We start from the raw sequence: 15304 nt of genomic DNA, 5'->3' as shown, positions 1-15304 counted from the left end.
TGTGTGTGTGTGTGTGTGTGTGTGTGTGTGTGTGTGTGTGTGTGTGTATGTGTGTGTGTGTGTGTGTGTGTTGCCTGGCTGGAACTGCAAGGTCATCCAAAATTATTCTGGAAGCAGAGTAGGCTAAATTCCTGAGTTCAAGGCCAGCCAAGCTACATAGTTACATAGTGAGACCTTGTCTCAAAAACATGTGAGGGTAGACAGTGAGGTGGCTCAACCGGTAAAGACACTTGTCATATGACAAGTGACAAAAGACACTTGTCTTTTTACTGGTGGTAAAAAGAACCAGCTAAATCTGAGGTTATCCTCTGCCCCACATTTACACACACCTTCACGCCCACCATGGGTACGCACAAAATAACAGTAACAATAATAAGAACCAATAAAATAAGGTTATGCTGAGCAGATAAAAATGAGGGAAGCAGGGCTGAAGATGTAATTCAGTTCCTAGAGTACTTGCCTAGGGTGCCCTAGATTTCATCTCCGGCATAAACTAGATGCGGTGATTGAAACCTCTCATCCCAGCACTTGAGAGGTAGAGAGGATCAGAAGTTCAAGATCATTCCTGACAACATAGAGAATTCAAAACCAGCCTGGGGTACATGAGACCCTGTCTTATCCCTCACATCCCCAGAAGAGAAAAAGGGAGGAAAAGCTGACCCCAGAAACCTTGTCTGCAACATCTCTAAACTGTCCTAGGATCATCTGCTGCTGTAGTCTGCCTCTAGTATCTTTTCTCCCACCGAGCTGGCAACATGGAGCCGGCTCTCTGGTTGGCCCCCACATCCTTGCTCCACTTCCCACAGCCCACCGTGGGGTCGTCTTTGGGTCTTTAATTTTCCTCTTCACTCCTGTCTCCCACAGTCCCATCCTCTGGCCCCACCAACGTGTCGGCGCTGGCCACTACCTCCAGCAGCATGCTGGTCCGATGGAGCGAGATCCCGGAGGCAGATCGCAATGGCCTGGTGCTGGGCTACAAGGTAGGTATCGGATCAAAAGGTGGGGGGTTGTAGCATCTTCCAGGCCCCCACCCAAGGTTTCCTGTCTTTATCTTTTTTTTCCCCTGGGTCTCCCTCTGCCTCACAGAGGAGGCACAGGGCATCTGCCTAGCTTCCCATCCACCAGTCACCACAGCAACCAGGAAGTCCTCTCTTAGGGGTAGGGAGACAGCCAGTGAGTGATGGGATCTTTCAAGCTGATCCCCTTTTCCAGGAGGCTGAGCTGGGAGGCCCCAAGCCTTGCCCTCGGCCCTAAGGGAGCCAGTCTGGTTTCTGTTATCTTCTAGAATCCCTTTCCAAACTGTTCTCGGCCATGTGGCCACGTGACCATATATATGAACATGTGGACATGTGGCCTAGCCTTTGCCTGAAAGGTGAGAATCATAGACTGGTGTGACACCTCTGTCACAATCACGCTGCAGCCTTAAGCAGGCCTTCAAGGACTTCCAGCTGAGCATCTGGGTCTACCCTTGTGTCTTATGCCTTCCAAGAACAGTAGCTTTGCAAATGACCCTTTGGGGCCAAGCCTCTCCCCGTGCACCTGCCCCAGAAGGAGGCTGGCAGGGTCAGACCAGTGCTGAGGCCCTTGTCTGTCTTGGCAACTGTAGGTGAGGTACAAGGAGAAGGACTCAGACTCTCAGCCCCGGTTCTGGCTGGTAGAAGGCAACTCATCTCGCAGTGCCCAGCTCACAGGCCTGGGCAAGTATGTGCTCTACGAGGTCCAGGTTCTGGCCTTCACACGTATCGGTGACGGCAGCCCCAGCCACCCTCCCATTCTGGAGCGGACACTAGATGATGGTAAGTCCACATCCCAGTGAACCCAGAGGGTCCACCCCTCATCCTGCCCTCAAGCCCTGCCTCACAGTGATCCCCAGTCTCAGCCTCTTTCTATGAAAAATGGAGGCACCAGAGGCAACCAACCCAGGGCAAGAGGATGCTATTCATAGCCAATAAGGGAAAGGGGGAGGAAAGGACCAGGTGAGGACAGTCGGATATCTGACTCCATCTCGTGGTCCCTCTGTAGGACAAGTAAATAGTACAAAGATTTGGTATTAGTTTGTTATTTTTGTTTTTGTTTTTTTTTTGTTTCACCTGGGGCAAGACTGCTTTGAGCAAAACCTGTGAGAGAGCAAAAGTCTAACTAACACCAGGGCATGAGCCTCCTGGTCCTGTTTGCAAAACAATGTCAACAGCAGAGCTCCGAATACAGTTGAATCCCACAGTCTCAGACTGACAGAGAGTTCTCTATCCCTCCGTTCTCCCACACACAACAAAATGGCCTGCCCAAGCACAAACATTTGCAAGGCCCAGACAAGTGCGGAAGGAAGCCCCGGTACCGTATGTCCGTATATTCTAACTATAAATCAAGCTAATGAGCTGTTAAATTAAATATGTTCTATCCTCCTGCCTTGACAAATATACCCACATAATGACCTAGAAGGCCAAGTTCGAGTTTACACATCTCATCTCCTTGACATTCTGGGCTGGAATGAAGTGTCACAGGACGTGTGTCCCTCCCTCCCCCCTACCGCCAGCAGATCCCTCACCGTGTCCCCATCTCACCCTGACCTCTCATCCACACCATTTTGGGCTCCAGCCACAGCTTCACTTTGTCCATCTCCAAGACACATAGGAGATGGAGCTGGGGAACAAGGCCACACAGAGTCTGAGGGTACCCTTGGGCCTCCCCTAGGCTTCCGAATGCCAGGAGTCCAGAGCTGGGGGTGGAGAGAGAATACCTGCAGGTCCAAGATGAGCATTTTCAACCCATCACAGCTACCTCAGGCGGAGGAAGACAAGGCTGGGGTCTGGAAAGCCCTGGGTGAAGCCCTGGCCGAGGTCCCAGATCATCCCAACACAGATTTTAAAACCAAGAACACACACTGCCCACTCTGAGAGCCCGAGCATGGACACATGGAGCTCAAGGAAGCTGGAGTCTTGGGCCCTCCCCAAACAGCTAAGGCCTATCTGAGGGATGCACATATCCCATCTCCCCTTCCTGGTCCCGATTTTGAGGGTAGATACTCTTTTGTGATCATTTGCTAGGAGGCGTTAACTACACAGGGATTCAGTGAACTAATGGATGTCCCCTCCCTCACTGCTCAGCCCAGCCTGAACTGGGTTTGGGACAAAACAGCAGCCTTACCCTCTTGCTTCTGTTTCCCCTAGTACCAGGCCCACCCATGGGCATCCTGTTTCCAGAGGTGAGAACCACATCTGTGCGGCTCATCTGGCAGCCCCCTGCAGCCCCCAATGGTATCATTCTGGGTAAGTCCTCACCCTTTCCTGAATCCCTTCCTAGGAAGGGAAGAGGAGGTGGCAAGATGGGTAAAGAAAGCAGAGATAGGACAGGCCCAGGAAGTGTCCTTAGGCCCTGAAAAATAGGAGCTGACAAGTCAGTCATGGTGTCCACACTTATTACCTCAGCACTTAAGAGGTGGAGGCAAGAGGATAGGGAGTTCAAGGCCATCCTCTGCTCCTAACAAACTCAAGGCCAGCCTGGGTTACATGAGGCCTTGTATATTAGTAACAGAACACCATGACCAAAAGCAAAGAGTTTATTTGAGTTTACAGTTCCAGAGAGATAAGAGTCTATCATGGAGGGGAAGAAGCAAGTGGCAGGATGGTGACAAAAGTAGGAGGCTGAGTGATCACATCTTTAACAGAAAGCACAAAGCAGAAAGAATGAACTGGAGGTAGGATGAAGCTATATAATCTCAAAGTCCATCCCTAGTGACATACTTCCTCCAGCAAGGCCATAAGTCCTAAGTATCCCCAAACAGTATCCCTACCTGGGGACCAAGTGTTCAAATCCCTGAGCTTATAGGAGACATTTATTCATTCAAACTACCACACCCTGTATTGAAAAAGAAAGAAAGAAAGAAAGAAAGAAAGAAAGAAAGAAAGAAAGAAAGAAAGAAAGAAAGAAAGAAAGAAAGAAAGAAAGAAAGAAAAAGAAATCTGAAGAGCCAAGAGTAGTTTAGTCCCATTGTGTAGTCCCAGAAAGACAGAGGGTTTGCTGAAAATTTGAGGCCAGATTGCTCAACATAGCAAGTACTAGCCCAACTAGGTGTTCAAATTAGGACCTTCTCTCAAAGTGACAATGGTGGTGGTGGTGATGAAGATGATGATGATGATGATGGTGGTGATGGTGATGAGGGTGATGGAGATGATGGTTGTGATGGTGATCATGGTGATGATATTGGTAGTGGTGACCATGATGATGGTGGTGGTGGTAATGGTGATGACATTATCTTGGTGATGATAATATCTTGGCCTTCATCCTCATATCTTTTCCTGTTGCTGTGATAAAATACTCCAGCAAAAGCAACTTAAAGGAGAGAGGATTTCTTTGAGACACAATTCCAGGTTAGAGCCCATCACCGACAGGAAAGTCACAGCATGAGGAACTCAAGGAGCTAGTCACACCACATTCACCGTCAAGAGCAGAGCCCTGAACCAGTGGACGCTTGTATACAGCAACTCCCCAACCCATACAGCCCAGGATCCCCACTCACAGAATGGCCATGTGTGCAATCAAGACAGGTCTTCCTGAATCAGAAAATGTCGTCATGACAATCCCTGAAAAATATGCCACAGGCCTTTCTCCTAGGTGAAGAGTTGTCAAGGATACTGACCATCAGTCTTGGTTTTCCTGCTCTAAATTTCAGCCCATCACAGTATCTGCAGGAGAGCAAGGCCAAGGTTTAGATCTCTTAAGAACTATGCGTTCATTCTCTTTATCCTCTCAATACTTCCAGCCTTTGTCAGATGCCTAGCTAGTAAACTTTGGCCAACCAAGATTCACTCAACATGCACACACTCATACAAGCACACACATGTACAAACACATACATACACACACACAACATGTATAGGAATTTAACCAAAGCTTCTCCCTCCCCACACTGCCATAGCACCAGCCCTTCAGTTCTAGGCCAGTTGGACAGCCTAGACAGGAGACCTAATAATAATAATAATAATTATTATTATTATTATTATTATTACTTATTACATTTTTAAACATAGCCAAGCAAGAACCAGGGAGGCATAATGGCACATGCTGCTGTAGCCACAAAGAGATGAATCCTTTTACAGAGTCCTGGGCCTGTTTGCTCTGCTGTCCATCATTGCCCTTTGCCTTTCTTCCCCACAGCCTACCAGATCACACACCGGCTCAATGCTACCACAGCCAACACCGCCACAGTGGAGGTCCTAGCGCCCAGTGCCCGCCAGTATATGGCCACAGGCCTCAAACCAGAGTCTGTCTACCTATTCCGCATCACAGCCCAGACCCGCAAAGGCTGGGGAGAGGCTGCTGAGGCTTTGGTGGTGACCACAGAGAAGAGAGGTGAGTACCTGTGGGGCTGGGGACGCCTAGGAGCTGAAGAGGGCCTCTGGAGCCCACCCAGAGGCTTAGCACCTGTCCTAGTAGGTGACTGGAATAAGCAGTGAGGAACCACATTGCTTTAGTCTACACTAGAGAATGGACTCCAACTGGAGTCAAGGTCAGTGAGGGCTCATGCCATTTCACAGTGCTGAACCAGGGTTTCCTAGGATCCTACTCTGCTCCAGGTTCCTAAAGGACAGGCAGAGGCTGAAGCATACCTCAGTTGAAAGAGTGCTTGCCTGACACGCATGAAGCTGTGGGTTCAAGTCCAGCACTGCAGAATCAGATGTGATGCACACCTGTAATCCTAGGCCTTGGGAGTCCAAGCAGGAAGATCAGAAGTTCAAGGTCATCCTTAGCTATGTAGCAAGTTTGAGGCCAGCCTAGGATATGTGAGATTCTATCAAAATAAAAATAAATGATACTAAAGAGATGCTTGATGATCATCCTCCATCCTCTAGTCCCCTTCATATCCCTATCCTTGAACAGCTGGGCTAGCTCTGGGCTAGGTCCTGGAGTCTGATCTGCCCACTGCCTCACTACCCTGAGTGAGACCTTGACTGAAAGTGGGTTCCCTAAATACAAGCCTGAGACCCCAGATGGGCTAAAGGCGATCTGTTAGAAAACGTCGTGGGGTGGAGGCAGTAAGATAGTGAATTTCCTCCAAGGGCCTCTTTGCTGTTAGGAAATATGGGGCAACATCTGGATACACCTGGGTGCTCTAGCTGGAGGAGCGTGCTCCTGACACTGATTGGGGGTTAGGGAGGGCTCCACAAAGGTTTCTGCAGTCATAAAGTAACCCTACCACAAAGAAACATCAAGTCCAAGGCCTAGAATACTGAGACTTTGGAAGCCTGTCATCTAGGGTAAGAAAATAGCTAATGAAGGAGGGAAGTAGAGCAGGGGATGATGGGAATGAACTCCCACAGGGAAGCATGGCCCCGCTCCTCTCAGTCAGGCAAAGGTAGGAGCCATCTCCATCATGAGCAAAAGCATGTGCAAAAAAAAAGCAAAAAAAAAGTGTCAACAAATCCTCCGCCAGGGGCTGCTCTAAGAGATGACTCTCTAGGCACCTAGGGCTTTGGAAGCTAAGCAGAAACCATGGAAGGCCCAGAAACACCAAAGTGAGAAAGAAGAAGTGTCTCCCCCCAGTTCAGGACGCCATCTCCTGCCCTTGAGAAAGGACAGCCCCTCCAGTACACCCAGTAGTACCACCATTGTCTCACCTATTCCCCGCCCTTCCTCCCAGACCGCCCACAGCCCCCTAGCAAGCCTGTGGTGCAGCAGGAAGATGTGAAAGCGCGAAGCGTGCTGCTGACCTGGGAGCCAGGCAGCGATGGGCTCTCCCCCGTACGCTACTACACCATCCAGACCCGGGAACTGCCCAGCGGCAGGTGGGCGCTGCACTCCGCCTCCGTGAACCACAATGCCTCTGCCTTCACTGTGGACAGGTAAGGTGGGGTCCACGCCTGGGTCTCTGCTCCCTCCTCTACTGGAGACAGCACCTCGCCTGCTCCTTGCAGGAGGGAGGAGGGGCTTCTGCGAGCACCTTCAGCTGATCACCCACTTCTTCCTCAGCTCACAGCACTAGCCACACTCCCACCTTTCAGCTCTCTCCCCATCTCTGGAAATCCCATTGGGGTTGCCTCTTACCTATCTGTGGAGCCTAGCCAGTCCCCCTTAGCAAAGCACTTGCCATCTTCCATTAGCGATTCTCCCAACAGCCCATGTCCTCTTCCCATCTTTAATACAGGTCTGAAACACCTCTCCAAAACTCTGGCCTCAGTCTAATTCCCCAGTGGTTGTATTTTTTACATTCCCATCGACGTGACCTGGAACTTGAGCAAGCCTTTTCTCCCCCTTCCCCAGCCCTGTAAATCAAAAAGAAAGACGTTTGTTGGGTAGAAAATGAGGCTCACAGAGATCATTTTCCTTTCTCTCTGGGGAACCTTGCTCCCCCCACCCCCCACAAAAAGATTCTCTAACTTCTGGAAAAGAGGTGCAGCTTGCAGGGTACCAAGCGTGTAATTGTGTGGAGAGGAGAGGAAAGTGTGAATGTTTTCGTGGCCCCCAAAGCATGGGTAAACATGAGTTTGGAGATGTGTGGTTTATCATTACAGTGACATGATGCAGCCTAAGCAGGGATGAGTTGGGGCCTGGGCTGAGCACTCAGTATCTCAGGGTCTGTCCCAGTGTGACCCCTTCCAAAGCCTCCACGTTTCCCCCTGTGTGTGTGGTACGTCAGCACCCATGCCCCCTTTCATCCCTGGCTCCCCTCTTCCAGCAGGGATAGATGAGACCCCATGGCGCAGGTGTGGAACTGGGTCTGGAGGGACACTGTTTCAGTCAGACTTGTCCTTATGGTGGACTCCTGGAGGAAGTGGGAAGGATTTGTCTGGGAACACGACCTTAGAGCTTTCAGCCCCAGGCCAGCTAGGTCTCTTGTTTTGGGCAAGTGAAAGGATTGTGGGGCAGAGTCTCGTGGTGGCCAGGAAACAGATCTAGGGGACATCAGATAGCTGTGCTTGTCCCAGTGGTGTGCTTCCTCCACCAAGGCCCCACTTCCTCAGGTTCCCCGTTCGGCAAAACAATCGCACCAACTGGGAGCCATGTCTTCAACACGTGAGCCCGGGGAGGGGGGATCATTCATACACAAATCCTAGTTGACACCTTGTTCACTGCCGTCACCATGCCCATTCCTTCCACAGACTCAAGCCCTTCACATCCTACAAGTTCCGAGTGAAGGCGACCAATGACATCGGAGACAGCGAGTTCAGTGAAGAGTCAGAATCGCTGACCACCCTGCAGGCCGGTCGGTGCCACCTCCCTGCTTGAGCCTCTTGCTTTTGGCCCTGGTTGCTTCCCTGGGCATGAAGGGTTCTTCTGTGGGAGGGGCCTGTGAGGGTGAGAGATGACTCAGTAGGCCTGCTAGGCCTGTCTGCCTCCAGGCCAGAATGCCCAGAGGTTTGGGACAAACAGTATTTTGCCCATGGCTCAGGGTCCTAAACCCAGCCTGGAATCTGAGTGCATTTTTTCCTCTGACATTCCTCCAGCTAGCAGGAAGTGTGACTAGATGCCCACCCTAACCCTGCACCTAACAACAACCTGAGTTCTATGGCTTTGAGGAACTCCGAGATCCTTGCTTCACCCTGGCTGTTTGTTCTGAGGAAATTGGATTAATGGGTGTCCAGGATAACTTAAGCAGGACCTACCTAGCCAACCAGTATCGGCAGGATCTGGTCACTGTGTGTTTCTGTGTGGTGCTGACCCCAGCATCCACTCCTCTGCCTCTCTCCACAGCCCCAGATGAGGCACCCACCATCCTGTCGGTGACCCCTCATACCACCACCTCTGTGCTAATCCAATGGCAGGTAAGGCTAGGTAGACAGGGTGGGTTCATTTCCAAAGACTCAAATAAGCTCTTGGCTGGGACCAGAAAACCCACCAGTCCCCACCCTGGCTGCTTCTGCCTCTGTTCTACATCCCAAGAGCAGAAGGCAAGCTGTGGGAGATCAAAATGTGTGCAAGGCACAGAGCACTGGATACACGTGGTCCTGGGTCACTAATCCTGTCATCGAGCTCAAGTGACAGGATAGTTTCATGCCTCCAGAGCTGTCGAATCTATATGCAGAAAAGCACCTGGGGGCTCTGAGGACTCCCCAAGGCTCCATAAAGCCCAGACCCAGAGGTCAGTGGCAGGCTTCTCAGTAGAGACCTGTGACCGTTAATATGAGAGGAATCAATCCCCCTGTCTAGGTAGTCTCTCTCAGCTACCTGCTCTTTGGTAAGAATTGTTTACCAGGATGCCCATGCATTCTCTGGAGGCCAGACTCGGGCTCAGTGTGTCACCCACAGAGGCCCCCAAAAAGGCTAGCGCCTGTCCCTACTCAGGATCTGAGGATCTGGCAATCCTTGTACAACTGAGGCCTGCAATCCCAGAGGGGACACCCCCTAAGTAGAAATGACCTGGCAGCCACACATGAGCCAGGGGAGGCTGGAGCAGATGAGATACCCTGACAAAAGAGCCAAGTGGTGGCCACAGCAGCCAAGGAAGCAATTACAGAGCTAATAAAAAGGCTGAACCATTTCATCAAATTTCTTAAAAGAGGTATCATAAAGAAAATAGTTTCCACTTAGCAAAAAGCCCATCTCTCCAGCTCAGCCAAGGACAGGGGCAAAACAAAGGAGGAGAGAGAGGCCACACACAGGGCATGCACGTCCTTGTACAAGCTGTCGTGTAGACAGAGGGCTCAGCTCATGGGAGACACCAGGAAGTGCTAGAGGCAACAGCCTGGGGAGGCCAGATGTGGTTCACAGGGTTCCTGGACAAGCAATGGCTGCTGACTCCAGAGATGTGCTTTCAGGTCTTATCACTGCTGTGTGACCATGGTCAGGTACCTTAGTTTCTCTGGGTGTGTTTCTGCACTGCGGAAAGGGGGATTGCATGGTTGATTCCCGCCCTTCTCCACCTCAAAGAGAATATTAACAGCCTCCTTGGAAAAGCCAGAAGCTATCCCTATTCCTTTTCTGACTGGGACACAGCCCCTGCTCTGTGGCTGTGGGAGGTGTGATGGGCAGAGAGAGTGGAGTAAGGCGAGCAATAGTAAGGCCCCTCCTCGTGTTTCACCCTCATACCTGTAGCCTCCGCCTGAGGACAAGATCAACGGCATCCTCCTGGGCTTTCGAATCCGGTACCGGGAGCTGCTCTATGAAGGGCTCAGGGGCTTCACCCTACGAGGCATCAATAACCCAGGGGCCAAGTGGGCTGAGCTCACCTGTGAGTAGCACTCCTAAGGCCTTAGGGAGGGTGAGGGTAGGCTTGCCCACCTCCCTGCCCTGAAGCTCCCAGCTTCCTTCAGTCTGCTAACCTGCAACCCTGCCTCACTCCTTTTTGTGTTCCTCTCCTTACCCCATTCATTTACTTGCTGAGCATTTACTGAGCATCTTCTACATACTCCAAGATACTCTGGGCACACCAGTGGTTCAACAGACAGACAGGGTCCTTGAACTCTTGGGTCAGTCTGATGGAGGGAGAATCAGGCATTCAATAACTAAACCCTGATGTAGATGTCAAGGGTCATTGACAGACGGTGGGAGAATGTTCCAGAAGAGTTCCAAAGGGCTCTCTTGATATGGAAGGTTAGGCAGGCAAATGTGCGGAGGGGGGAGCCACCAGCTTAGAAATACCATTGGCCTCCACATCTAGACCCCCACCCAGAACTACAGTCAAGACCCCCTCCTATTCCCCAGGAAGCCACCACCCAGACCTTAGGGCCAAAGAAGCCAGCCTTCAAGTATAGAAGCAGAGAAAAGGGGGAATTAAGGTGGAAATTCCAGGGAGAGAGGATTCTGGGAAAGGCATGATCAAGAGAAGTGTGTGAGTGGACTTTGGGTTTGTAGGAGATACTGGGAGCATAGAGGTGATGTCCTGGCTATAGGAGGTGTGAGGGGTACAGAGGCAAGTAGTCTGTGGTGTTAACATAGCAAAAGAGCAGGAGGCTGAGCCAAGGATGCAGCCTGGGTATGCCATAAATGTGGATTCCACAGGGTTCCATGTCTGTTCCAGGAAGGAAGAGGGAGGCAGGCAGGAAAGAGGAGGGCATGTAGGGATGAGGAGGGGGATCCACACTCTTCACCAAAAGAGAAGTTAGCAGGAGAGAGGAGGCAACCTGGGTCCCTGTGGCCTACCGTGCTGTGTCCCATTATCTCCAAAGCCTGTGGAGCCTTTGCTTTCAGGGATGTTCACAGACATCAAAACGACTGAACATAGAGAGGAGGGACAGTAAACAAAAGAACCCCACAGAAATACCCAATCCAACAGCTCATGTTATTTTCTTATCTTTATTTATTTGTTTATTTTGGCCAATGTCTGCCTGTGAGTGTGATTTTATATGCCCCTCATCTAATCCACTCATATTTCTCAACTATAAAATTGTTTCTGGTTTATATGAGGAAATTCAAGACACCAGTATTTCACCGGGGTTTGCCCAGAGCTCCAACGTTGAACCTGGAGAGCCAGTGGGATAAAAGGGTCCCCCAGAACTGCCTTCAGGGTTGCCAGGCTCTGAGAGGCTCCCCCATGACCTTGGTCAGTGTACACCAAGATAGGGATATCAATGTTTTAAGATCTACCCCCTCCTCAACTTCTATCCGGCCCCTGACTCAGCACCAGGAATTGGAAGCAGTCCCCCTGCCCGCTCCATCGCCAGCCTTGTCATTCTGCCGCAGGCCTGGGTTCCCGGTGGGGGGGTGCCTGTGTACACTAACCTCTGTCTGCTGTCTCCCTGGCCTCTCACCTCCTGCCCCCCAGCCTTGTACTCCATGCGGAACCTGACCCGGCCCAGCCTCACGCAGTACGAGCTGGACAGTAAGTCCCTTTGCATGGTGGTCCATCATGGCCCAGGCCTCTTGGGATGGGCTGGGGAGGGGGTCCTCAAGAATACCCGGACCCACCAGGCCAACCCACTTTCCTTGCTTACTTTCTGTTGCTATGGTAAAGATTATGATGAAAAGCAACTTGAGGAAAGGGTTTACCTGGCTTGCACCGAGGGAAGCCACACAGGGCAGGAAGGAGCAGAAGCCATTGCTCCCTGGCTTCCTCACCTCGCTTTCTTATACCTCCCGGGACCACATGCCCAGGGATGGCACCGCCCATAACAGGCTGGGCCTTTCCACATTAATCATTAATCAGGGGAATGCCCCCACATACTTAGCTACAGGCCAATCTGATGGAAGCCTGTTCTCAATGGAGGTCTCCTCTTCTTGGATAGCTGAGTCAAGCTGACAAAAATATAAAATAAAACAAACTAACCAGCGCCCCCATCCACAGGGCTTGAACAGGACCTCCTACCACACATACAGCTTTTAAGCAGATGAAGCAGGAGGCGTTTTGGAGGTAGGCTCCAAGCCTACCCTCTACATGCTAAGTAGTAAAGAAAGTCTATAGGCTTGAATGGATAAAGGGTCAGCAGGTCAACAGGAGGAAGAGCATACGACAGGGCAGGCAGACAGGTGTCTATTGCTGTTGCCTGACTTGACCTACGGAAGGCATGTTGGCCCTCACTGTCTCTCTAGCCATGTCTGAGGGTCCTGGATGGAATATATCAACCTCCAGCCTGTCCTTGTGTGGCTCACCTCTGCCCCTTCTCCGTTTCTGAAGCCTCACTTTCCTCTGCTCACACTCACAAGGCTTTCTAATCAGGAAAAACCAAGCTCAGAGTCTAGACTTCCCTCCTCTCCTCAGCCTGAACCGACTCCATGACAGAACTGCCACCCTGGGGAACAAGGGTGGGAGAGAGACGGGGACAGCAGAGTGTAGGGGGTGAGAGGACATATCCCACCCAGGACGACAAAGCCCATTTTCTTGCAGCAGCTTCTCTTCACCAGGCGTCCCCACCAAGCACCTCAAACCTGACCAATAAATGGAATTTCTTCACCAAAAATTCACATTCCATAAACACTTCCCCACTAGAACTGAGCTAGTAGGGCTGGGCCTGGGGCAGGGGTACAACTCAATGTTGAGCCTGTGCTCAGCCTCTACCATTAGACACTGGATTCCATCTCTGGCCCCATTAGAGTAGAGAAGGAAGAGAGAGAGAGCTGGTGAATGGGGACAGGTAGGGACATGGCAGAAATGGTTTGCATCTGCCATTGTGGGAAGAGTACAGGCAAGGAAGGCAGACCCTCCTCCGCCCAGGGTGGCCAGGACTGTTAATGCTGCCCCCTTCAGTCTCAACACTACTCAATTGGAGCTTCAATTGTGTTTGTGACCCTAGAGCAGACGTAGGCTTTGCATCACATATTCATGTTGGCAGGGTGAGGCTTGCCACTTAGCTGTTTCCTCCCCAGTGTCACATGGGGTGCTAGAGTGGTAGCTATGCCTCCCCCCTTCCCTGTAGCTCCAGCCCCAGTGGAGGACTCATTCCATAGGCTCTGTGACCTCTGTGTTCCTGACCCCCCACTCTTACCCATAGATCTGAGCAAGCACAGGCGGTACGAGATCCGAATGAGTGTGTACAACGCCGTGGGCGAGGGACCCTTGAGCCCCCCACAAGAGGTTTTTGTCGGGGAGGCAGGTGAGTGTGCCCTCGTGAGTCCCCACCCTGCCCTTGCCCACCTCCTCTTCCATAGCTTATGCCCTTGAACACTCACTCGCCAACCTCCATGCCCTGCAGTGCCCACGGCAGCACCACAGAACGTGGCCATCCACAGTGCCACAGCCACACAGCTGGATGTGACCTGGGAGCCACCCCCGCTGGACAGCCAGAATGGAGACATCCAAGGATACAAGGTATGGGTGATCTGGCAGAGGAATAGTGCACAGAGGGGCAAAGGGGTGGGGAGGGCTGGGTGAGTGGTCCCAAGCCCTTCCTGATCGCAGCCAGGTGTTTGCCATCAGGCTTCACTGCACATCTGTGACCTTGGCTTTCTGCACAGCTGACAAAACTGTGTCGTTGTAGATGCTTCCGTTCTGAGGTGGGCTGAGCTTGATCCAAGGAACTCAGACCCCACCTGGGCTTATTCCGCTCTAAGTCGCACAATGCACAACCCCCACCACCTCCAGCCCCATACTCACTCAAGGCTTTGGAGGAGAAGCTGCTGGGGATGTAGCTCAGTTGGTAAAGTGCTTGCTCCATGTGCACAAAGCCCCTGGTTCAATCCCCAGCACCACTCAAACCAGATGTGGCCCATTATGTAATCCCAGCACTCGAGAGGTGGGGGGATAAGGATTGGAGTTCAAGGTCATGCTGGGCTTTATAGGTGGAGATAGGCCTCTGATGTAAGGCAAAATCCAGTATAGGAACATTTTCCATCCAGGGTGGAGGAGGAAGAGATGAGGTGGGGGGAGGCACCTTGCCAAGGAAGCTCTGAAGATGGATGATACCCCTCAAGGCTTTGCCCAGGAGTGCCAGCTGGGAAATCCAAATATTGCACTCATAGCATATGCCTCTGGAGGGAAAGGAGGTGCCAGGCAGAGCCAGCCACAGCGTGGCAGTCACTAGACTGTTGAAGTTTAGAAGTAGCAAGTTAGCATACGGATCCAGGAAACATGTGGGTGCCCAGGTTTTGCACAGAACGCAGCAGATTTCTGCAGTTCCTGGGAAGCACTGACCGGGGTGTCAACTGCGGGGATGGACTTGCCACTTCTGGGATGTGTGCTAATCAGTGCTGGGGCACCAGTGCCCATGGACAGGGCCTGGTGCATCCACATCGGTATCCGGGCTGTGGGTGGGGCTCAGCTGGCAGAGTACTTACCTAGAAGGTATGAAATCCTGGGTTCTATCCCCAGCACCATACATCCAGCTGCGATGGCACACGCCTGCAACACCCCGTAACCCCAGCACTCAGGGGTTGGAGGCAGAAGCATCAGAAGTTCAAGATCATCCTTTACTATATAGCAAGTTCAAACCCAGCCTGGCCTACATGAGTCCCTGGAAGAAGAGGGGGTAGGGAGGGGCCTGGTAGACCCTGACAGATGACTGTGGCCTGAGGGAGCATGAACAGCGCCATAGCCAGAGAGCAGGAGGAAGATGGCACCTCAGCCACAGGGAAGGAGGAAGAGGAGGCTGGGGAGACCTGGAGTCTGACTTCCTGTATGTTCACTTCAGAACATCTGCAGCTGGGTGGTGGTGTCGCTCACCTTTAATTCCAGTGCTCAGGGCTCAGGAGGCAGAGGCAGGTATTCTGAGTTGGAGGCCAGCCTGGTTTGCAGAGTTCCAGGACAGCCAGGATCACACAGAGAAACCCTGTCTCAATAAACAAATAAATCTGCTAGCCACCCAGGGGCACAATGAAGCTGTAGCCTCGAGTGGGGCTTATGATGTGTGGACTATGGCATGCTCAGCACATAGAAGGTGCTAGATGCACCTTCACAGACACAGATGAAAAACAAAAGAAAGAAGACACAAATGAGACC

At 51.7% G+C, this 15304-nt stretch overlaps 1 protein-coding gene across 2 annotated transcripts in view; it reads left to right on the top strand.

Annotated features, from left to right (window-relative positions):
* Positions 1-15304, top strand: part of Sdk2 (sidekick cell adhesion molecule 2) — a 267967-nt gene that overhangs the window by 219273 nt on the left and 33390 nt on the right. Inside the window, exons 26-36 of one of the 2 annotated variants that reach the window (XM_055592509.1) lie at positions 865-980; positions 1607-1796; positions 3168-3266; positions 5155-5349; positions 6638-6839; positions 8097-8200; positions 8689-8759; positions 10030-10165; positions 11699-11755; positions 13362-13463; positions 13563-13678. In XM_055592509.1, coding sequence (XP_055448484.1) covers positions 865-980; positions 1607-1796; positions 3168-3266; positions 5155-5349; positions 6638-6839; positions 8097-8200; positions 8689-8759; positions 10030-10165; positions 11699-11755; positions 13362-13463; positions 13563-13678 — 1388 coding nt within the window. The remainder of the gene's footprint in view (positions 1-864; positions 981-1606; positions 1797-3167; positions 3267-5154; positions 5350-6637; positions 6840-8096; positions 8201-8688; positions 8760-10029; positions 10166-11698; positions 11756-13361; positions 13464-13562; positions 13679-15304) is intronic. The other variant, XM_055592508.1, reaches the window with a different exon arrangement.

This window comes from Psammomys obesus, unplaced genomic scaffold (assembly GCF_907164565.1).
Source record: "Psammomys obesus unplaced genomic scaffold, mPsaObe1.curated_primary_1811, whole genome shotgun sequence".
In the NCBI taxonomy this organism is placed as follows: Eukaryota; Metazoa; Chordata; class Mammalia; order Rodentia; family Muridae; genus Psammomys; species Psammomys obesus.
Note: the sequence above shows the minus strand (reverse complement) of the source record. Positions and strands in the feature narration are given on the sequence as shown.